The sequence below is a fragment of the Psilocybe cubensis genome, chromosome 8 (genome assembly GCF_017499595.1).
Source record: "Psilocybe cubensis strain MGC-MH-2018 chromosome 8, whole genome shotgun sequence".
Classification (NCBI taxonomy): Eukaryota; Fungi; Basidiomycota; class Agaricomycetes; order Agaricales; family Agrocybaceae; genus Psilocybe; species Psilocybe cubensis.
This window is the reverse complement of record NC_063006.1, coordinates 1,734,550-1,755,067: the sequence shown is the minus strand read 5'-3', so window position 1 is coordinate 1,755,067 and position 20,518 is coordinate 1,734,550. Positions and strand designations below refer to the sequence as shown.

Below are 20,518 nucleotides of genomic sequence, written 5' to 3'. Positions count from 1 at the left end.
GAGCACTATTGAGCTTGCAGCTGCATCCAACGATGGCTGTGACAAAGTCCCGGTTGGAAATATGGTGGTGTGGGGTTGAACTTTGTAGAGGTGATGACCGTGGTGAGCAGTCACGATACGGCCATCAGCTTCGAAGTTCACAGTGCCTGACAGACACAGCACAATGCATCGCCCCTCGCTTCACCACCATGTTCACATTTAAACCTACGCGGTTTCAGACGACAAAAATCTACTCTTAACCTTCTGGTCGTCTATGGAGGGCAATGGCGGCGTCCACTTCTTCAAGAATGCACAAGGGGTCACAGTCAAAAATAGCCATTTCGTCAGTGCTGGACATGATTACATTCGCTATGAGATTTCGGGTGACTACCATGCTCACAACTACGAGAACGAAGAAGGTGAGCATTATCATCTTTGTACGATGCGTGTATAACATTTTATTTTTTTCTAGGATTCAAGAATCTGGGCAAAGTCGTAGTCCCCGACGCACTTCATACATCGGGTTTGACTGCAAGATGTCACCCAGGAACGCGAGAAAAGATCATTCTTGCTATTAGATCATGGATTGAAGACAAGAAAACACAACAAGATGTCCTCTGGATTTACGGAGCAACTGGGATTGGCAAGTCGACTATTATGCAGGAGATCGCAGAGTTGTACTTGAGTTGTGAACCCAAGGATCGTTATTTCGGGGGCACATTCTTCTTTTCAAGAGGAAAGCCAGGTCGAGATGACGACAGCCGCCTTTTTACCACCTTGGCCTATCAGCTCTGTCTTTGCGATCCTGAAATGCGCAAAAATGTTGATCGCGCTATGGCCAATAATCCCCATCTCTCTTCCAATCGCCCTGGATTGCAACTTCGCAGCCTCATTTTTGAACCCCTCAGCAAACTGTCAACCCCACCTTCTACAACTCCTTTCGTTATCATCGACGGACTCGACGAATGTAAAAGTCATGAAATTCAGACGCGCATTATCAAGACAATCACCGACACCTTACTCACCTATGATCGTCGAGTACGTTTCATCATAACAAGTCGATCTGAGGCCCATATCCGGGATATCTTTGGGGACCCCATGATCTCGCCTAGGACGCATCAAATTGGCTTGGATTCGTTATACAATCCGGAACGCGACATTCGACTCTTTCTCGAGGAACGGTTGAACGCGATTACGACCCTGAAGTCAACGATAATGTCAAAAGTTAAACGTCAATGGCCCTCACCTTCTGACATTGATTATCTAGTCAAAAAGTCATGCGGACAATTTTTATACGCTTCGACTGTACTTAAATTTGTTTGCGCGGAAAACACACATCCCGTCACACAGTTGAAAACAGTGCTTGCTTCGACACATGCGACAAATGTTTACTCGAACATGGACGAACTTTATACTCAAATTTTGCAAACGTGCCCGAGTCCCGAAACTCTGAAACGAATTTTTGGCCTTCTTCTTACTCTCCATTGTCCGCAACCACCGGAAGTATACGATGATATACTTGGCCTAGACCCAGAGACAGAAGGAGTGGCCTACATACTCCATGGTCTACACTCCGTCATCAGGTTTCCTAATCCTTCGGATGACGAAACGGAAAGACGAGTTTTCGAGCGTCGTCTAGAGTACGACAAGACTCGTGGTTTGCGTTTTCACCACGCCTCATTCCAAGATTTCCTCCTCGATGAAAAGCGATCCAAAACGTTTTTTGTTGACTTGTCGACTGCCCATGCCACTCTTGTAAAATCTGGGTTTGATCTTATGACGAAATGGATATCAGGTCCTTGGAGGTGCGTACGTTTGCAATTTTCTCGTTTCAGGATCTGAGGTATCTTTTTTAGAACTGGTGCCGAGGAAGACTGCCCAACGAAGGAAACTTGGGGTTATCTGAAACATCATATGGGCCTTCACCTCGACAATTGCGAAGTGGATATAGTTGAAGACGTTCTGAAGGACCTGAATAAGTTCGATGTTGTATTTCCTCCGTCCAGAGTTATTGGAGATCCTATCTGGGATATAGCATTTGATGCTCTACATTGCATTGTCACGGCATTCGCCACGGTACGAATAATTGATATGTGCTTGCCTGTTACTGCCTGCTCACACTATGTTTACCACAGATACTAACCACAGAAGAAGAAACCAGACAACAACTTCTCAACCCGACTAACTTTCATTCTGAACACTCTCACTGGGCGCAAGAGTGTGTCTTAAACCCACAAAAGGCCATGGAGCGCACAGATTCTCCAGTTCTACCCACATATATTAAATTTTGCGCTGCTCTCGACGATTTCTACAAGTTCATCCTTTCTTCCTCCAATGATATTCAGCAGCTGTTAGAAAAGCTTCCCGGAATTACGACAGGAATGGGGCCCATTAGGTTTCATTGGCTACGTGACCTCTTTTCCATCGAAGATAATCAACTTTTTCAAAACCGTAAATTTTTTAACACATGGAAGAACGCCTTTTGGGCTCAGCATTTTGCTCTTGGAGGGGAGAAATCTGGAAATGATGATGTAGTTCTGCTATTGAACCCTCACTTCAGGGACTTTTTGCACGACAAAAGCCGCTCTGGACCGTTTTTTCAAGACAGCAGCAGTGGACTCATACTGGATTGTTATCGGATCATCAGTATGATCTTTCGCCATGATTGGCTCAAAGTTTCAAGGTCAGTACAGCACGACTCTTTTTGGAAAAACAGCAATCTGATGACACTATTGGTAGGTCGCGTCACCCTCTAACATACCTCGATAATATTTTGAGGAAATGTCTGGAATCAATCAGCATATCTCATTCAGTATCTTCCGGTGACCATCCTATGTTCCAGTTAATACAGGGCTTGAAAATGCTCTCATACGACAAAACGTGTCTTCAAGAAGCCCCTGTTCTTAACGTCGATCTTCTTTGGTCCGCTACACGACGGCTTCTTGATTGGATACAGCGGGAATATGAATCTTTAAGACATTCCGACCGGAGAGGTTTACAGTATAGGATTCGGAAGGATCTCGCCGACATAAGCACTCATATCTATACCCAAATTCTCCAAGTTGACACACCCGTCACCGGAGGTAGAATCATAACGATCTATGAGCCGTTCCGTATTGCTATCAACCGTGATCTCGCCTCAAAAACACCGTCAACACTATCGCCTCCTCCGTCTCCCATGTATCCGGAGCAGCTGATGATCTCGGAGACTCTGCTCTCTATGCATGGGATCCGGTCATCACTGCTTGCATTCCTCACCAAGCCCGAGAGAGCAGGAAAATGGTGCTTCACGCCGGTGGAGTACCATACCCAGTCTGCTGAAATTTGTTTAGAGCATTGTGACCCTTTCGTCTCTGATATGTGGGTTTTTTTTCTTTCAAAAATATACCCAATCCAATTTTCATTGAGCTGATTTTCTCCCTTTTTCCTTTCTTTTTAGTTCGAAAGATTGGAGAACTTGGCCATCACACAAAGAATGGCGGTATCATCTTGTCAGGGCTAGTCCGAGCGAAACAATCTTTGCGAGGTTGCGGTCCATTCATCCCGGCCCTTGGCTGACGGAAGGCCTTCCAACGGGTGACTCGGGGGCAAAGAAGAGGTCCATTATTGCCATTATCGATTGGTTAAACGTAAAACACTTTTTTCAACTATAGATCAGCAGTTTTCATTTACCAGCCTTGCGTTCACAGAAATTTCCCGAAACTCCTATCGATATTACTGAGCGCTGGAGACAAATTTTACTCGACTTCACACGGCTGGACCGCTGGCGCAAAGCAAGAATCGGGGAAAGCGCTAAGGAAGGTGTGTACCCTGCAAGTAGGGAGGGAAGCCCCAACCTATCCGTCCGCAGTGGCTCCAACTTTCCGCCGTCTCCATCGCCATCCACCTCCTACTTTCGGGATACAGGCAGTAGTATGATTTTGAGGTCATGATTTTTGAATAATTCTTTTTTTCGCTTTCAGTTCATTGATACCCTACATATTGATACCCTTATGTGTTCATTTATTAACACCCTATCTCCCACATCTGTCTATTGCTTCCTTCTATTATCTATCGCTTCCTGTAGATATCTGCTATTCATTGTTGTATATACCCTTGTTATAACTCTTGCCATCGTATATGATACACAGATTGAAGGAATACGTTACTATTAATTTAATGACTACTTGTCTTAATAACGCTTCAAATTGCAAGATGTTGAAAATCTAGCAAATCATGAACATATCATTAAACTTGGAGCTAGGGCAATTTAATTTCATGTAAATACCCTCCATTCACTCTACAAAGTCTAAATACAGAAATGGTTAATCATCCGAAATAAATGTCCATTATATAATGTGACGGTCTAAAGGATAGGTGTGTCGTTGAGTGAGTGAATTTGTTTGCAAAAGTCCATAAATGCATGTGGTGGTATGTAAAGAACCTAAAAGAAGGAAAGTGAAAGAGCTGAAAATCGTGGTCAGGCAAACGCGCCCTGTTAAAGAGATGTACCGACACTCACTCCGTGGCATGTGAACGTATAAATTGAAGCAAAGGAGACAAACATCACGGGTGCACGCGGCGTCGTCGGATAAAGCGTCGAGATGGAGTAGTATCGTGTCTTGAGCTCTCAACATCGCGGCCGACTTGGTTGCCAGCTGCTGACAGTAGAATTGGCCATCTCCATATCGAAGGTTGTTCTGGTACACTTGACGGCGTGACAGGCTCGACGAAGTTCGAGTTGACTCTGTCTTTAGGCAATACAGATGAGGCCATTGCCAGTGAAGACATCGTGAGAATCGTTGTGAGGTGCAACTTCATGATGATGTAGGAATGTGATCTAATCTGTCGAAGGTTATAAGCGACCTGGAAGCGATAGGAGAACTTGAACGAACAAGACAACACGAACCTGAACCTCCTAATGTAAGCTAGACAGTCATATATCGAGTAGAAAGGGGAGACTACTAAGGAGTCGAATCCCCTCTGGAATGGGGCGATGACTGCGGACAATGAACTCCGAAAAACGTCCCCAGCCTCCGTGGTTGTGATTGCTATTTATGCTTGCGGCCTGGGGGCTGGTTTTTTGCAACAGAGTCCGGGCTCGTGTTACATCATATCCTACTCAGGCTGTTCGCCGCCAGGCAATGCGCCAGACGAGGCGCATTGCGTCTCAAGCGATGATTAATTTGATGGTGGCTCCGCGCATGATGCTGACGTTTGTAAGTTGGAGCGAAGGTAAGGCGAGGTCTAGTCACGGTGCATACGAAGCCAATTCTTTGACAAACTTTTGGTTATTCCACACATGTTCGACATTGTGGCGCGTTTTTGAAGTTTTCAAACTCGTTGTGTGACAAAACCTTGTAAGAATTCCTTGAAGGCATGGCAGTGGTGGTAAGATTGGGCTCATCAGAAACCAGCACCCTTACGTAATCAATGGGCTTGGCGCCAAGAGCGGCCAAAATCCAGCTCGAAAAAAAAATCAAAAGTTATGTTGACGGAAAATGGTTTCAGACAAAAAGTTTAAAAAAAAAAAATTCATAAATGTGCATATACAATCCTTACTACTAGCCTTTATGCCCACAATAATAGAATTACACCTCAGAGGTCAAATTGTAGTCTCTGGAAGTCCATAATGAGTCTGAGAGGTATTACTTAGGCGTGACTTATTGTCACGTGTGGTCACGTGTACCATTATATAAGCGGCCAAAAGAACATTGTCAAATTTTCGAAAATCTCCCAAACTCGAGAAAACACCATTTCTGACGTGTTAGACTAAAAAAAAAGGAAAAAAATTAAAATCTTTATAACTTCTTGAGATCAAAATTTTTTTGAAAAAAAAAACCACAGATGTGTTCAAAGAAGCATAACCTACATATCTGTGGTTCAAAAATGTAGAATAGTGTGAGTGCAGAAGGGTTGAAAAGGTTCGGAGGTAAGCCAACTTTTGCTTACCTAAGGGGGTGCTGGTTCCTGATGAGCCCAATCTTAAGTGAAGCTGTATAACGGCCCGTCAAACCGGTCAAGCATGCGTGACATGACGTCGTCACATTTCTCGAGCCTTCCATCTTGTCCTTCCGCTTCATTGTCCTTCAGCGACCTGGTATCTTAGCCAACCACGTTTAGGCGACAGCATACATGACCGTAGATAATGTCTCCGCAACTCACAGAAAACACAAGCACCAGAAGATAGATTGGAATGATTTACGTGCAAGAAGCCTTCAAAAGGGAGGATTTGGAGACGAACGTGTTGACCTATGGTCTGTTGGAATTTCGCCTGCTTTATTGCTCAACATTAAGCTATGCATAGGCCGAAGATATTGAATGTAGCAAAACCCAAAGATTTTGCAGACGAAAAATCCCGCAGACCGACTGAATCTAAAGACGAAGTTGTACATCAAGATGAACGACAGATCGGGCTGGACACAGACCGCAGTTTCGTTCTCTATCCAGTGGGTGGGAATGATGCATCCTTCTCTCGTCAATGGAAACTGATTTGACCCATGTAGATTCGAATACCGACAAAGAAACATTACAGGCAGAGCTGCACAAGCTGCTTGTGTCTATCTTTCGCAAACGACCGCGCCTAAGTTATTTTCAGGTCCACTCTTATCCATATGCAGGGATTCATGCTGCTGACCTTCTGTTGATTTTTGCATTAGGGATACCATGATATTGTTACTGTCCTATTTTTGACATTACCGCCCGAAATGCAGCTAGTGTGCGCCGAGAAGTTGAGCCTACACAGACTCAGAGATTCGATGGGGTCCGGACTGGAACCTGTGCTTGGACTGCTAAGGTACCTTTGGTCGTGCAGAAAATTCAAAATTTGAGTCCTGACATGTTATTTTTTCCAAAAGGGTAACCAGCAAACTTCTCCATCTTGCAGATCCTGAGTTTGCCCAGCTTCTGGAAAGGTGCGGTAGAACATCTTTCAAAAGGCTCGGCAACAGTTGTCTAAAATCTTAATTTTTTAGAAATTCCCCGCTGCCTTTTTACGCGCTTTCTAATTTATTGACCCTATTCTCGCATGATATACCAACTTTGCCACTCATCCAACACGTTTTTGATTATCTATTTTGCCGTCCCCCTATTGCGGTCGTGTATCTAGCAACAGCTGTATGTATCTTTTTTCGGTGTTACTTCAACAGTGTCTTTTATCACAATATCTTATAGGTTATTCTCTCGCGTAAAAAGGAGGTCATACGATTGGAGGAGGAAGACGAAGATGGCATGATTCATTCACTACTCAGCAGTTTACCGAACCTCGCGGACGACATTGACGAGGAAGATATCATAGATATACGGCCAACACCGTGGAAATCCGACGAGTCGCCCGAGGCTGACACCAGCAATACATTTTTCAAAGAGGAGAATGATCCAGATCAAATTATGTTGAATAACTCAAGCCCATACGTTGACTCCACAGTGAAAGTGGAATCAGAAAATCCAATGGATTATGTCCAAAACGATGGGAACAGATTACCCGATTCTCGCAGCCATTCCCCTTCGCCCACAAACAGTCACGAAGGTATCTCGGATAACACCGGAAACGCAACCCCTCTTGAACATGTTCACGATGATGATTCACTATCCAACAAACGCGACGAAACTCAGCCGAAAGAAGAAGATGCTGATCAAAGCACTCGTCCGCTATCGGAGACAATACCGCCAGTCGAACTAAGCCCACCTATTAACGAGCCAACAAAAGAGGAAAATCATGATTGCGACATCGTCTCTACTATCCACCATAAACCTGAGAGGATTTACCTGACCGACCTTCTGCGGCGTGCTGATGCTCTATACAAAGAGTTTCCGCCATCTCATCCAGGCCTCGCACTGTCGTCAATCATGGGTCCCCAGAGTGTCGTCTTTACGTGGTCAGAATCGTTTTCGGAGCTACCTTCAGACAATACGGCCGAAGCTATGGTATCGCACCCTGAGCTGGTCGTATATCCCTACGTGGAGATAGACCCGCATCAAAAGGAAGAAGGATCTTCTGATGATAAAGACGAAAAATCGCCAGGTGGTGGCAAAAAGTCGCGTCGGAAACGACGCAAGCTCAGAAAATCTCCCTTCGGACAGATGGAAAAGAAGACAATGTTGGCTGGGACGGTGCTGGTGCTCGGCGTGGCAATGGCGGTGTATGGCATCAAGGCGCGCAATGCGCACCCGAGCCATGGGTTATTATATGGGATCGCTGAAGGTCGGGGGCATAAAGACTGGAGGCGCGTCAGCGGGTGGGTAGGAGGCGCATTGGCCGGAATGAGCGAAAAGATAATGAACGGTCTATCTTCGGGCTCATGAAGGGATCATACTCGCAATTTCGACCTGCCGTATCTCATATCGCTTGCACAGTTACCCTCCCGATTTCCCAGATGCATCACGAAGTTACCTGCCTCGTTCTTATCCATGTTTAGCATTATTCGTCATCATCATCTCACATCCCGCATCCAATGATCTTTTCCCCATTTTTGTTCGTTCATGGATGCACGCCCCACTTTCGTATCCTATCATGTCAACCCTAAAACAACCTCCAGCATGGCGCCTTGCTGGCCGGAGAATCGTGTCCTTTTGATCGCGATGGCGCCTAGGCCTTTTGCTCCTGGGCCAGTCCATACTGCAGAATTACCAGAGAGACCTTTTAAACAACAGTACAAGTTCGAGATCATCACTGGGGACGAAAAGACCAGATATATTGCAAAACATTGCGAAAACGTGGCATTACGCACATATACTTTCTTGCCGTGAATCGTTCCTCGAGGGTCCATTCGCGTGGCCTTGATCGCCGATTTCAATTTACTATAGATCCCTCTGCCCGGTGCTGAGTCCCTCTCCCCTTGGTTTCCGCGTGATCGGCGCTCTGGGTGGCAACCGATTGCGCACCAGGGCAGTCAAGCTTGATTCGACTCCTCTCGCAGGCGCCACCTTATTTTATGAACTCTGTCTTGAGCTACGTATGTATTTGTGGTTATATGCATCCAACTGATCATGATAAATCTACTTTCTTGATAACGATGATGCTGTCTGCACTTCGGGGTTCTTGGTCTCCCACTAACTATGGGATTGCAGCACCATTTCTGTCCAAAATTCTATCTTTAAAGCGAATGAATGGGCGAGACACCAACGCTATAACCAGAATGACGGCGGGCGCGCGCGGGTGAGGCCCGTTATACCACCACCTCGTTGATTGTTTTCTTTCCCTCCACAACGGATTGCACCACAGGCAACGCCTTTGAGAAATCCGAGAACAGGACGTGCTTGATGCCTTCCCTTTGGCAATACGCCGCAAGGTCGTTTTCCCCATCGAGCTTGGTCTTGACGAACAGAACGTCGGCGTATTTGGCTGCCGATATGTCTGCAGTCGTGTGTTTATTTTCCCGTTTTCGTCCGCAGAAAGAGGTTTAGGCGTAAATTGCGGTTTGTATGTGTTCAATTTAAAGATGAGAGTGGACCGAGGTGACAATCCAGATCAGCAATCCACCCCACTGCGATGTATCATTAAGAGAAAGGAGAGGAAAATCAACTTTACCTGATACACCATCGCCAAAGAAAAAGAGTGTGGGCGGTTCCGGCAATTTACGGTATGGGAGAATCGCCTGCGACTTGTCGTGTCCGAATCCGCTGTGGCATATGGGGAATTATTGGCGTCAGTGGTTCATTCTCATAAATTAGGTGAAAAAAAAAATATCGTGAAATAGGCCATGGCAGGTGATTAGCGTTAATTAGCTATTGCGTGCGCGTGCGTCCGTTATTTCGAAATGGACGCGATTGCAGCTTGTGAGCATGTATCCATGCATTTGAATATGTATGTTTTTTCCCTTGCTCGGTGCTCCCATTATTGCTCATGGTCTTTCTTCCCTGCTCTTTTGGCTGCACCTTTGCTCAGACCGAAGACGGAGTTTCGGGACTCACCTGGATGGATGTCTGTATTTGATTTCCCACTTGCCGTCGGGGAAGACGGTCACGTCGTTTGCAATGATCTCAATCTCATCGGCGTCTTCCTGGCCTACGAGATTAGACAAAACTGCTCGAATCAGGGGTGCCATTCCGCTGTGTGGTGTGGACGGATGGGTACGTGTGTGCGTGTGTGAATTTATTTTTGGATTTTGGATTTTTGGGAAAAACAATGTGGGTTGTGCGCCATGATGTTTGAAAAAAAAAAGAAAAACCGCAACGCGTTTGCATCAGTCACCCGAAATATGGTAGCCCCTTTGATTGCTCCGAGAACGCACCTGGATACGATAATGACAGGGATATCGTTATTTTTACACCAGGCGTAGAACTCCTTAAAGCCAGGATCTAGTTTGATGTCTGGAGAGAACCTCATCAGTTATCCCAGGATCATCACCCGACAGAATAAAAAAACCGGTGGGACGGGAGGAAAGGTGTGGATCTCTCATGGATGATATGTGTTGACGTACTTTTTCGGAGCAGCTCCTTGCATTCTTCAAAGGTATGTCCGTTTGCTGCGACACTGGCCAGCATCTTCCGGAATCCATCTCTGTTGTTGTCAAAACGTAAGATGCCGATGTGGATGATGTAGTATGGATGTGTGGATGTATGTATGCACCGAGTAAACTTGCCGAAGGGCAAGAGGCTTCTCGGGCGCTTATATATGTGTGTTTATGCAAGCCAAAAGCTTACCTGAAATTATCGGTCCCTGCCAGGATCTCGAGGTTGCCTGCCCTCCGTTTCTCCTTTCCAAAACCAATGGTATCGGTCATATCTGCAAAAAAAACCCATTGATCGACGAAAAAAAAATCAAACAGATTATTTTAGCAATGCTAACTAATTGATTCTTGTCGAGAAGGCAGCAGCAGTGTTGCCAGTTGGGGTGTGACGTACAATCATTTGAATCATGCGTGGTGATCGTGCCATCCCTGCCAGGTTACAGAAAAAAAAGCAAAGCAATATATGAGCCCAGAGTGTTGGAAAGTGATGTGAATTCCAAGATTGCATGCAGACCAACCAATCGGAGAGAACGATGAACTTCTTGTCTTGGTGGAGAGGTGGGTATGGGAGCGTGCTTTCTGGAGCTTGCTCTGACATCGTGGTAGAGATTAAGGAGAGAAAATCTATATTTCCTGGAGATGAGAGGGGAAGAAGGGGGGGTCCGTTCAGGGACTTTGGGGATAAAAGCTAAAGCCAAAGATGCCAATTGAAATTTGGATCGATGACGATGACAAATTGCACCCGCATATCAGATTTTATCTTATCAAAACGTCATTAGTCTTTGCCGACAACTTGCCGTTGCTCTTCCGAGCGGCGAACGTGGGTGCCAGTGTACTTGTAGGGGATCGACAATGATGTGAGCGGTCAACACGAGTTTAAATTCGAGGTATATAGCAAGACAAAGGGTGTTTGATACATAGGGTCTAAATAAGTACGACAACGATTAGATATAATAATACTGGTCTAGGAGACTGACGCTACAGTGGTAGGATGAGGAAGCTTCGACATCTAATAGTAGTAGTATGGAGGTCATCAAGAAGGAGTGAAAGAGAGAGAATTATGTGACAGGAGAAACAGCAAGGACAGCAAAAAAATAACCAAAAAAAAGTCTAGATCATGAGAGTGGAAAAGCGACGACAGCAAGATGATGATGATGAATAGTGAGATTTATGAATGCACGCGAGTTTCTAGGAGTTGAGGTGGTTTTTTGGCGATTACCAGTCGATGACGGGGGGGAAGAATTTGGCGATGAGACCTTGGTAGTACGGGCGGAGCTTTTCGACGTCGCAAGGTTCGTCGCTTTTGCTGTAGAGGTCATATGGGTTGAAAGCTTTGACAGCCTCGAGAACCTGAAGGTCCTTTTCGTTCATAAGGTGGGCATAGGCACCCTCTCTGTGCCATGGATAGAAACTGTGGTAGCGGATCATGGCGAGGGCCTCGGCGGGGAGAGTGGATTGATCCTTGACGACGTTGTAAAGGTACTAAATGTCAAATACCGGTGTTAGACTTTCAGGCGCCTAAGCGATTCAAGTGGGGTCGCGTACCTCATCGTGTCCCCACGAAAGCATGACATTGTCAAGGCCACAGTGCGGCTTGTAGATGCCGTATTCAGTAGAGTATACGGCATCGTTGTAGTCGGGGTTGTTTTTGAACGTTTCAGGGTAGATGATCTTGTCAGAGAACTTGCATCCAACGACTGCACAAAGAAAGAATTTAGAACCACCGTCTGCAGGGTAGTTGTCTGGAAGGAAATTTACCAAAAGTGTCCTATAGGAGCTCCGTCAGTCCATATGACCCCCGTATCAATTTGGAAGAGAGACTTACACCAACGACGTCCCATTGTCCTTCGGATCCAAAGAGTAGCAGCAATTTCCCAAGGTCGTGCAACAGCCCAGTCAACTGTTTGATGACAGTCAGGATCCGGGCGAGAATGGAGAATAATAATAATAAAAGTTGTTACCTGCATCCACTCGGGTTTTCCGTCTCGTCGAATAGCTTCAGCTGTCTGCAGCAAGTGCTCAATCTGGGTCATGCTGGTCTGCAGATAGTATTGACGTCATCAGTACACGGAAGAGTCGCTTGGAGAAAGCCAGTTACATCAGGGTCGGAGTCATCAATCAATGTATTTAGCAACTCTATCGCTTCCCATACGCCCATGCGAGCCCGTTTTCGGCTCTTAAAGTCGACGCGCGCCTTGATGTTAAAGGCAACCGTCTGTTTTTCTGTAGAGTCATTTAGCGACGCGTGCGAAACAGCGAGCGCATGAGCGCGTACCGTGCTGTTCCTTGTAAAAGTTTTTGACGCGGTCGCAAGCGGCTTCGTAGTCGCGGAATTTTGACTTGTCCTTCGCTTCGTCGAACTCTGATTGTTCGTTCCACATTTTTCCTTTAATGACGTTCACTGCAAAGCGAGATGCGTCAATGCTCGATTATGCACGGCAGAGCTAATCAAACATACCATCATCGATGGCGTCCGAGGTCGCGTCGAGGTCGCGTCCGGGGTTCTGGCTGGGAGCGCTGGGCATTTTAGAGAGGAGTAGAGAGGTCGAAGACGAGGAGGAGTAGTTTGCTGGTGATATCGTCAAAGACTATCGGCCTTTTATGAGGTCCCTTGGTTGGCAGAGAGATCGCTCGGACGATCATGTCGAGTAGGGGCGAGCACAGATTTCAAAGGGCTGATCCAATCGGCGATTGAGACGGAATCAATACTCTCGCAGCTAAAGATGCAATATAAGGTTGGCAAGTTGAAGTTTCAGTTTGTTTCTGCGGATATATTCATGAACTGTAGGATCATATGAGTTGGGATTGCAATTGGACTTGCTCGTACATACCTCCAGATAGACTCGAGATCTCGCAGAGACAGTCAGGGGAGCGCCACGCGCCCGTTGCCACGTGTTGTCAGGGCACTCTCGTCCTTTGCCATAATCACAGTCTCCTCTTGGATATTATAATTCCAAGTTCCCCGCCCTCACAATCTAGCGCTAGTCATCCGTCCCACACTCTCCTCCTGACCATTCAGGGTGATCCACTTCTACAATGTTCCTCGAGACTCGGCCATTCAGTAACGTTAAGAATAATACAGGATCTTATCCACCTCAAGTCTGACCATCATCGTCAGATCAGGGTGGGTCTACTCCTCTGCTCATCTTTTTGCCCGTTCTCAATGGGTTAAACGCATCCAACTCCAGCATATTAACTACCTGCTATTCCATAGCGACTTGACATCCATCGCAGCCTGGATCCTGGAAAAATTGGCTGGAAACAATTACAAAACACGACAATCTGTATTCTGCATTTCCCGAATAACTTCCGCTATATAGCCTCCTAGCAGTCACACTCGACAAGCTCTAAACCCAACTCCATCTAACGGTTCCAAGCGCATTGACATGTCTCCATTCAAACTCCTCTCAGCTCATCTCTCAAAGAAGGTAATAGTCGGTACATTTAGAGCGTCGGTCGGTCCCAAGCACCACTTCATTTTCGAGGTCCCTGAGGATCGAAGATCGTCAAAGTGAGATTGAGCCTCTCTCGCAGCCTCTTTTCGGCAATCGGGCTTGAACCCTCTGGGAAGCTTGTGGATGGCCGAGCGTGGGCAGAGTATTATTAGGCGCGGCTTTGCAGAGCACTGCTTACCACACCGTCATAATATGTGCAGGTCTGGCCTAAACAATTCCCAAGTTCATATATAACTTGATGATACCACTGATAGGAGCTCCATCCAGTAATCTCAAAGTTTCAAATTTCTTGTCTAATTGGCACGTAGATTAATGCTGTAAACGCTTACATACGCGTTTTTTTCTTTTTCTCTCACCCCCCATCTTAGTTGCTCCGTCCTCAGTTTCTCAAGGGTTAGACGCTTCCGTGTCGATGTGTGTGTTCTGTGCGGCTCCGTGATATTCGCGCGATTGAGGAACAAATTCCAGACTTTTGGGAATCCAAAACATACGGAGCATCAGCTAGTTGAAGCACAGGATTGTCGAACAGATTTCAATGACGCCTCAGGTTAAAATTAGCATTTTATAGCTTTATCTCTGGTCAAATGAAGTATTCATAGTTCATTAATGAATAGATGAGTGGCAGATAATCAAGCCAGTGCTCAAATGAGTTTAGTTAGTTTTACACACAACAAATGAAAAGTAAACTTGATGAGTTGAGAGCGGAGATATCTTTTGGGGTTCAGAGGGGTTCATACTCGTCCAGAATGGGTTTTGCATTTCAAATTCTTCTAATTCAACTGTATTCAACGTCTCCGTTCTGTGACGACATTTATCAGAGTTGGTAAAGGATCCGACCAACATAATTTCATCCCCGACTATCAGGCTGGAAGAGGAGGCCAATTATCGAAGCCGAGATCGACAGCTGTAACGAAAAAGAAGAAAAGCAAGAAAAAAAAAAAGCGGTCAGAAAATCCAAATAATTCCCGACGTCTGAGTGGAATAACGTACGCCAAGGGGGAGTGATGAATCTGGGGACAAAAATAGTCAGCAAACATGCAGCGAATGGCAAGAAAGAAAGGAAAAAAAAGAAAAATTGAAGGCTGCTTATTCGCTAAAAGAGCACAGGACAGAACGCGGGAAAAGATGTGCACAGACCTCTTCTGTTTTCCGGCAGCCGCGAGCCCGTCAAGCTGCTCGATGTCGGCAGTGTCCAGCTTTTTGGCGGCTGTAACGGCAGGGCCAAAGTTTGCGGCTATGCGCGCAGGAGTGACGGATTTCGGCAGGATGATTATGTCCTTTGCGACTGAGTTCACGGAGGGAATATGTGTGTATGTATGAGTGTCAATCAACGGAGTGATGTTAATGCGTCAATACAACGTACGTAGGTAGCCCAGTAATACATCCGATGGTTGAATAGAGTGTTTCGATGCTATACTTACAACGACATCGTCGGTAAACAATGGGGAATTGGTGGAGCCCAATGGTGAGTAAGCCTCGACCGCGATCCCTTTGTCTTTGAGATACTTAAGGAGCTTATGTTGTGGGTTGTACACGTGGATCTCGAGCTGTAAAATAGCAGAGCAGAACAGAGTCATTAGAACATCCGCGTCTCAGTTTGACATTTTTTCCCTTGCCTGGTTAACGGCAGGAATAATCGTTGCCGTAGGCAGGATTAGTTCGAGCTTGGCTTCCGAGAAATTGGACACTCCGATAGATTTAACTTTGCCTGGATAAGATTTTAGATTGTGAGGCGAATACACACGATATCAAAGTGATCGTCTATCCTTACCCTTCTTTACGAGCTCTTCCATTTGCTTCCAAGTATCCTTCAAGTCCCACTCGTGGTAGACATCTCGCTTACCGCTGGGTAACGTGGGGAACACAGGGTGATTCCCCTTGGGATTCAATGGTACTGGCCAATGAATAAGATACACTGACAAAATTTAACGGCGATATTTAGAGTTTGTATCTCCAAATGAAGAGATACACACATACAGTCAATGTAATCTGTGCCGAGATTGGTGAGTGTTTGGTCAAGACATTCTTCGACGCGGTTGTGCCAAGTGCCCCACAGCTTGCTGGTAATCTGTTGTATGTGAGAAGAAACAATTATAGGAGCTATAATCAGTCACTTGTGCTAATTCGCGAGATAAAACGGGGACCTACAAATACTTCGGACCTAGGGACACCAGAGGCACGAATCCCATCGCCGACCTCTTTCTCATTCCCATAAGCCCTAACATTGAAAAAGGGTCGCAGGGTCAGCAATATCACGAATACAGCGCATGATTGGTCCAGTTTCTCACCAAGCACAGTCAAGGTGACGGTATCCCACTTCCTTGAGGGCGTATTCCACAGCCTTCTCAACCTCTCCTGCTTTGGATTGCCACGTTCCTAAAGACACAAGCGAGGAGCCCCTCGTAAGTTGACATTTCTCCGCCAATCAGAAACTGGCGCACGACAAGCTCACCTAATCCAACTGCCGGAATTTCGACACCATTGTTAAGTTTGATTTTTGGCACTTCTATTGACATCGCAATGGATTCGAGAGGATCGATGAGATAAGGGAGCCATTTTGGCCCCTGTGGTTGTTTATGCAGAGAACCAACACCGTGCCCGGTCCGCCGTAGTGCCCGGCCCGCCTCCTTGGTTAATTCGCGCCGCCATTTTTCGCTCGCAACCACTTGCCTCGCCAATAGCGCCATACTCGATTGTTCTGACTATATCATGGGACATCCTCGCGCAAAAGGTCGATGAATCTTTTATCGATAAGGAAATTACCTGAGCAACCCGCTTCCACCTTGAAGCGGCGACTTGATCTCACAATCCAGATAATTGTGGCTTGAGACAAGTAGGGAGGAATTATGTTATATGTAATTCAAGGGTACATGGTTAGTTACAAGCTTGTTATCTTCATTTCTAGTAAGGTGCATTTTACGAACAGAGCTCTCAAGGCCGCCTTAACATAATTTTGATATCTTTCAAGCATTCTCGTTGTCAACTCGTTGGGCTTCAATCATCAACGTGTCCAAACCATCTGAATGATTGGCGCCTCATATCTCTGTATAAGAACAATCACTTCCCAGAAAATTGTATGTACATAGCTTCCTTCGATTTCAGGCTCCTACTACAGGTTACTTGTCGCTTGATTGGACGAATCAGTGAACTCTCCTGCAATCTACGTCTCCTCTCTCTCTCTCAATTGATTATATGCTCTTGCTTTTCTCTTTCATGGAGGATATTGTCAACGCACATCACAAAGGTCGTGTGGGTAACTTTATCCAGACATTAGAGAACTGACCTTTTCATCCCAAGTCCTAGGGGGCCCAATCTGTAAAACAAGCTCTAAAGCGATCCTCCGCTCCGTGATGCATCATTTTCTCCACGTACTATTTTCATCGCGGCTCTGCGGTCCCTATTCCTCACTAAAATTTGACAGGATGCATCCTTCTATTGAGTGGTCAGAATCTTCTGACTAAAACAAAAAGGCGCATCCAAAATAATATCTTCACCGCAACAGAAGGACCTCTTGGAGTCCCACTGTTGCTACTGGATTTTTCCAAGGTACTCACTGGTGTTACTAACGCTGCAGACCGAATATTTCCGCACAGTTCGACACCGCTCCAAGTAATCAAGAAAAGATTAACGACAATTACCGAGCCTATTGTCCACGCTTTAAATCGCTTAAAACGCTGCATACATTGCTCCAGAAGGGGTACGGTAGTTGCTCCCCGAACTTTATCCGGTCACAGGAAAAGCAGACATGTCAGCCTCTTCACTTCCCTTTGAAATTTTTGTACTCCGGTTCTAAAAATTAATAAACTTACCTCGGCCTTGTTAGTTTCTGAATTACAAACCTCTAGGCGCTTTCCCCGACATGCTCACACAAAACGATAGTAGGAACGATGGAACTTGTATCTCTGGTTCTAATCGCTCGCTAAAATCCTGCCTTCAAACCGACTCAACCTGTATGTACACCCATGAGCTTCGGTAATGTACTTATGTGGGATCACGCAACTTTACTTCACAATTAGGATTGGTCGTTACTCATGTGCAGACATACCAGTGCATCTCTCCGAAACCTTAGAGCTGGAATCGAGGGTCAGACTCACATCCGTCATCTTCATTTGCTCCAACTGCCCATCAAGGACACTTATGCTGTCCTGACCACAAGGGGCAACGCCGTAGTAATTAAGGAATTCCACGTTCTGGCTCCGACAGAAAGTAAGCCTAGCTATTCAGTCCAACTATTTAAGCCTTATTTTCATCCACATCTTGAAGACAAAAGTGAGCACCAAAAATGTATCAAAATTGATGCCATAGTTGTCTTGACCGACACACTAACCAGTTCTTTTGCTTCTTTGCCAATTTTGACGCCGGTCAAAGAAGGCTAAAATCCTGGATATATAGATTGATTTGTGCACTGAATGAACGCTACCGTTTAATGGCCAGTATGCCACAAGGTGGTCACCACATGCTCATTTATACGAAGTCCAATTCACACGGTTCACCCACCTCTCATACACATTCTCCAAAAGAGGAAAAGGAACAAACAACTATATTCAAAACGGTTAAATTTGAAAGTTGGCTCGATTCAAGTTGAAGATTTGTAAACTAGTGTATTGATAAAACTGTGCTCAGATAATACCATCATGCCAAAGAAATGTAAAGGGGAACTTGTCCTAAACTCCGGAATGTGGGTTTGTGGCCTGAGGATCAAGTTATTTTATGGCAGCTGATTTTGGTTGCACGAACATATCCCTTTGGGTGTAGATACCGCACGGATTGAAAGATACGGGATTGGCAGGTTCTCCTTTCCCTTCCCGAACTCAAACTTAACATAGCGATAGAGAGTTAACAACCTGAAGTTATTTTGTAACTGGATGCTTTGGCACAAAGCCGTCCGCAACACGGTGCAGTTGGATAAACATAACTTGATAATATCAACAAACTCCTCTTCTACTCATTACATGGCGGATCGGAAATACAAGTTCAAGTTTGATCAAGTACATATACAGGAAATCGCGTTGTTGGGCTTTACTTTGAAATTACCTATCAATCTTTCATAATCTAGGATTCCCAGAGTTAATGTGCCGTCTGAGGCTCTCTTCCCATAAGGCATCCCAAGGTATCTCCAATTTTTCCAGGCCTACCGGGACTTGCCTCATCGTGGACTCCGTAGGCACTAGAATCGTGATAACAGGAAAACCAATGGCGTTTGGATTTCTCGCGCGTTCCTCGTGAGTTTGTTCGTAAGCTTTATCGAATGCTTGTTGAGCAGGGGCGAATGAGGACTTGATGGTTTCAACATCGATAACCAAGGCTTGATCCAACCTGAATGCGTGTTCAATATCTCTAGTACTGCGAGGCACATTGCTCGAAGTGAATGTCGGAGAAATGACCAGTTGTAAGGTTTGAGCAAAGCAATTGTCAGGCTTTTGTCCCAGCCTCAATGCATGATATACGGCAAGACTAAGCAATGGACGAAAAATCTAGATAATGATTGTTGTGGGTTATCACAGAAAGATATAGGCCTCCATAACCTACCTGAATCCACTTGGTCAAGACACGGTTCATGGTATTTGGTGAAATACCCAGTTCCTTGATGATAGGTCCTTCTCTCATTCTCTCGCGGGTCTCTGCATTGTGCCGGCATATAACTTTGTGAGTTGGCCAGTGTACTCGTTGACATTCAACTGACTTTCATTACGATCAATTTCAGCACCAACCACACAACCACAACATTGCTTACACAATAATGGGCCCGTTGGCTCCGTTTGCAAACCCAAAGTTTTACCTCCGTTTCTGGTCTAAGACAATTCTGGCACTGTTTGAGAGCACGAGCCGGCTCTGTTAACGAGACTTGAGGCATCGGCGAAAAGGTTAAGAAGAGATGAGGTTTTCAAGTGTGTATTGTGGTCACCGTCAACCCAGACGTGATTTATTCCTTCGCCGTCACGGTTGCCTTATATCAATGTCTCAATGGGTAAGGTCACGTTCAACAGTGATGTCATGTGGAAATTGGTAGGGTTGCTGATCGGCAATTCACAGGGCATTCAATCTTGGACAACTTGCATTGGTCGGGTATGCAATAAAGAGCATGATTACTGTTATAAAGAGCAAGGTAGCAGTTATCTCAAGTTAGCATTCCGTCCAGATAAGACCAACAGAATTGATTGGGCGTTTAAAAGTATCTAAATATAGTAATTATTACCCTTTTGGGTTGTCCGATGAAGTGAGACGATGAGTGGAAGTAAAACCCGCTGTGCATATTGCGTCGCTGTAATCATGACATGAGAGTGTCAATCACCATATTAGTATCCAGACACTAACCACTCACATGGCACTCATTAGCAGCTCTCTGTACGTCGGCGTGTTGTCGGCGGTGAGAAGCATCGCAATAACCTTCATAAACAAAGAAGATCAGTAATAAACCAAGTGTATAGACAGATTGGGAGCTCTGTAACGAGACTCACTTGAAGCATTGTGTGGCCTTGTATACATGTACTCAATAAAAAAACCTCAGTACCTGGATCCGTTGTGTAGCATGATTGTAATTGCACGAGGCACTGGGAAAGTACAGGGGCTTACCGCTAGGAGATCTGATAGGGCCGGCTCGAGGCATGCTTGAAATACTGTTGGGTACTATATTATCCTTGGGTTTGTTATTCA

At 45.5% G+C, this 20,518-nt stretch overlaps 7 protein-coding genes across 7 annotated transcripts; 2 read left to right on the top strand and 5 right to left on the bottom strand.

Annotated features, from left to right (window-relative positions):
* Positions 1-253: 253 nt before the first annotated feature.
* Positions 254-3,911, top strand: JR316_0009057 (uncharacterized protein; the record flags this gene model as incomplete). The annotated part of the gene is made up of 7 exons (XM_047894766.1): positions 254-398; positions 452-1,784; positions 1,836-2,055; positions 2,115-2,572; positions 2,719-3,339; positions 3,419-3,608; positions 3,633-3,911. 7 exons carry the CDS (start codon positions 254-256, stop codon positions 3,909-3,911), a joined length of 3,246 nt encoding a protein of 1,081 aa, XP_047746225.1.
* A 2,182-nt stretch (positions 3,912-6,093) lies between these two features.
* JR316_0009056 (TBC1 domain family member 20) lies at positions 6,094-8,262 on the top strand (the record flags this gene model as incomplete). Its single annotated transcript, XM_047894765.1, has 7 exons — positions 6,094-6,215; positions 6,266-6,411; positions 6,465-6,556; positions 6,618-6,754; positions 6,816-6,872; positions 6,933-7,074; positions 7,132-8,262. The coding sequence occupies 7 exons, from the start codon at positions 6,094-6,096 to the stop codon at positions 8,260-8,262; spliced, it is 1,827 nt and encodes a 608-aa protein (XP_047746224.1).
* Positions 8,263-9,125: 863 nt separating this feature from the next.
* On the bottom strand, positions 9,126-11,007 carry JR316_0009055 (Pdp3-interacting factor 1; the record flags this gene model as incomplete). The annotated part of the gene is made up of 8 exons (XM_047894764.1): positions 9,126-9,313; positions 9,488-9,579; positions 9,871-10,008; positions 10,191-10,269; positions 10,380-10,459; positions 10,603-10,684; positions 10,804-10,838; positions 10,928-11,007. 8 exons carry the CDS (start codon positions 11,005-11,007, stop codon positions 9,126-9,128), a joined length of 774 nt encoding a protein of 257 aa, XP_047746223.1.
* Positions 11,008-11,624: 617 nt separating this feature from the next.
* Positions 11,625-12,934, bottom strand: JR316_0009054 (Inositol oxygenase; the record flags this gene model as incomplete). The annotated part of the gene is made up of 8 exons (XM_047894763.1): positions 11,625-11,891; positions 11,955-12,106; positions 12,168-12,177; positions 12,235-12,309; positions 12,371-12,448; positions 12,508-12,632; positions 12,685-12,810; positions 12,868-12,934. The coding sequence occupies 8 exons, from the start codon at positions 12,932-12,934 to the stop codon at positions 11,625-11,627; spliced, it is 900 nt and encodes a 299-aa protein (XP_047746222.1).
* Positions 12,935-14,724: 1,790 nt separating this feature from the next.
* JR316_0009053 (D-galacturonate reductase) lies at positions 14,725-16,551 on the bottom strand (the record flags this gene model as incomplete). Its single annotated transcript, XM_047894762.1, has 10 exons — positions 14,725-14,768; positions 14,855-14,874; positions 15,002-15,149; positions 15,228-15,411; positions 15,481-15,572; positions 15,636-15,758; positions 15,842-15,932; positions 16,013-16,082; positions 16,153-16,240; positions 16,317-16,551. The coding sequence occupies 10 exons, from the start codon at positions 16,549-16,551 to the stop codon at positions 14,725-14,727; spliced, it is 1,095 nt and encodes a 364-aa protein (XP_047746221.1).
* Positions 16,552-18,909: 2,358 nt separating this feature from the next.
* JR316_0009052 (uncharacterized protein) lies at positions 18,910-19,423 on the bottom strand (the record flags this gene model as incomplete). The annotated part of the gene is made up of 2 exons (XM_047894761.1): positions 18,910-19,338; positions 19,394-19,423. The coding sequence occupies 2 exons, from the start codon at positions 19,421-19,423 to the stop codon at positions 18,910-18,912; spliced, it is 459 nt and encodes a 152-aa protein (XP_047746220.1).
* Positions 19,424-20,056: 633 nt separating this feature from the next.
* JR316_0009051 (uncharacterized protein) lies at positions 20,057-20,471 on the bottom strand (the record flags this gene model as incomplete). The annotated part of the gene is made up of 4 exons (XM_047894760.1): positions 20,057-20,126; positions 20,187-20,251; positions 20,323-20,339; positions 20,438-20,471. The coding sequence occupies 4 exons, from the start codon at positions 20,469-20,471 to the stop codon at positions 20,057-20,059; spliced, it is 186 nt and encodes a 61-aa protein (XP_047746219.1).
* Between the last annotated feature and the right edge of the window lie 47 nt (positions 20,472-20,518).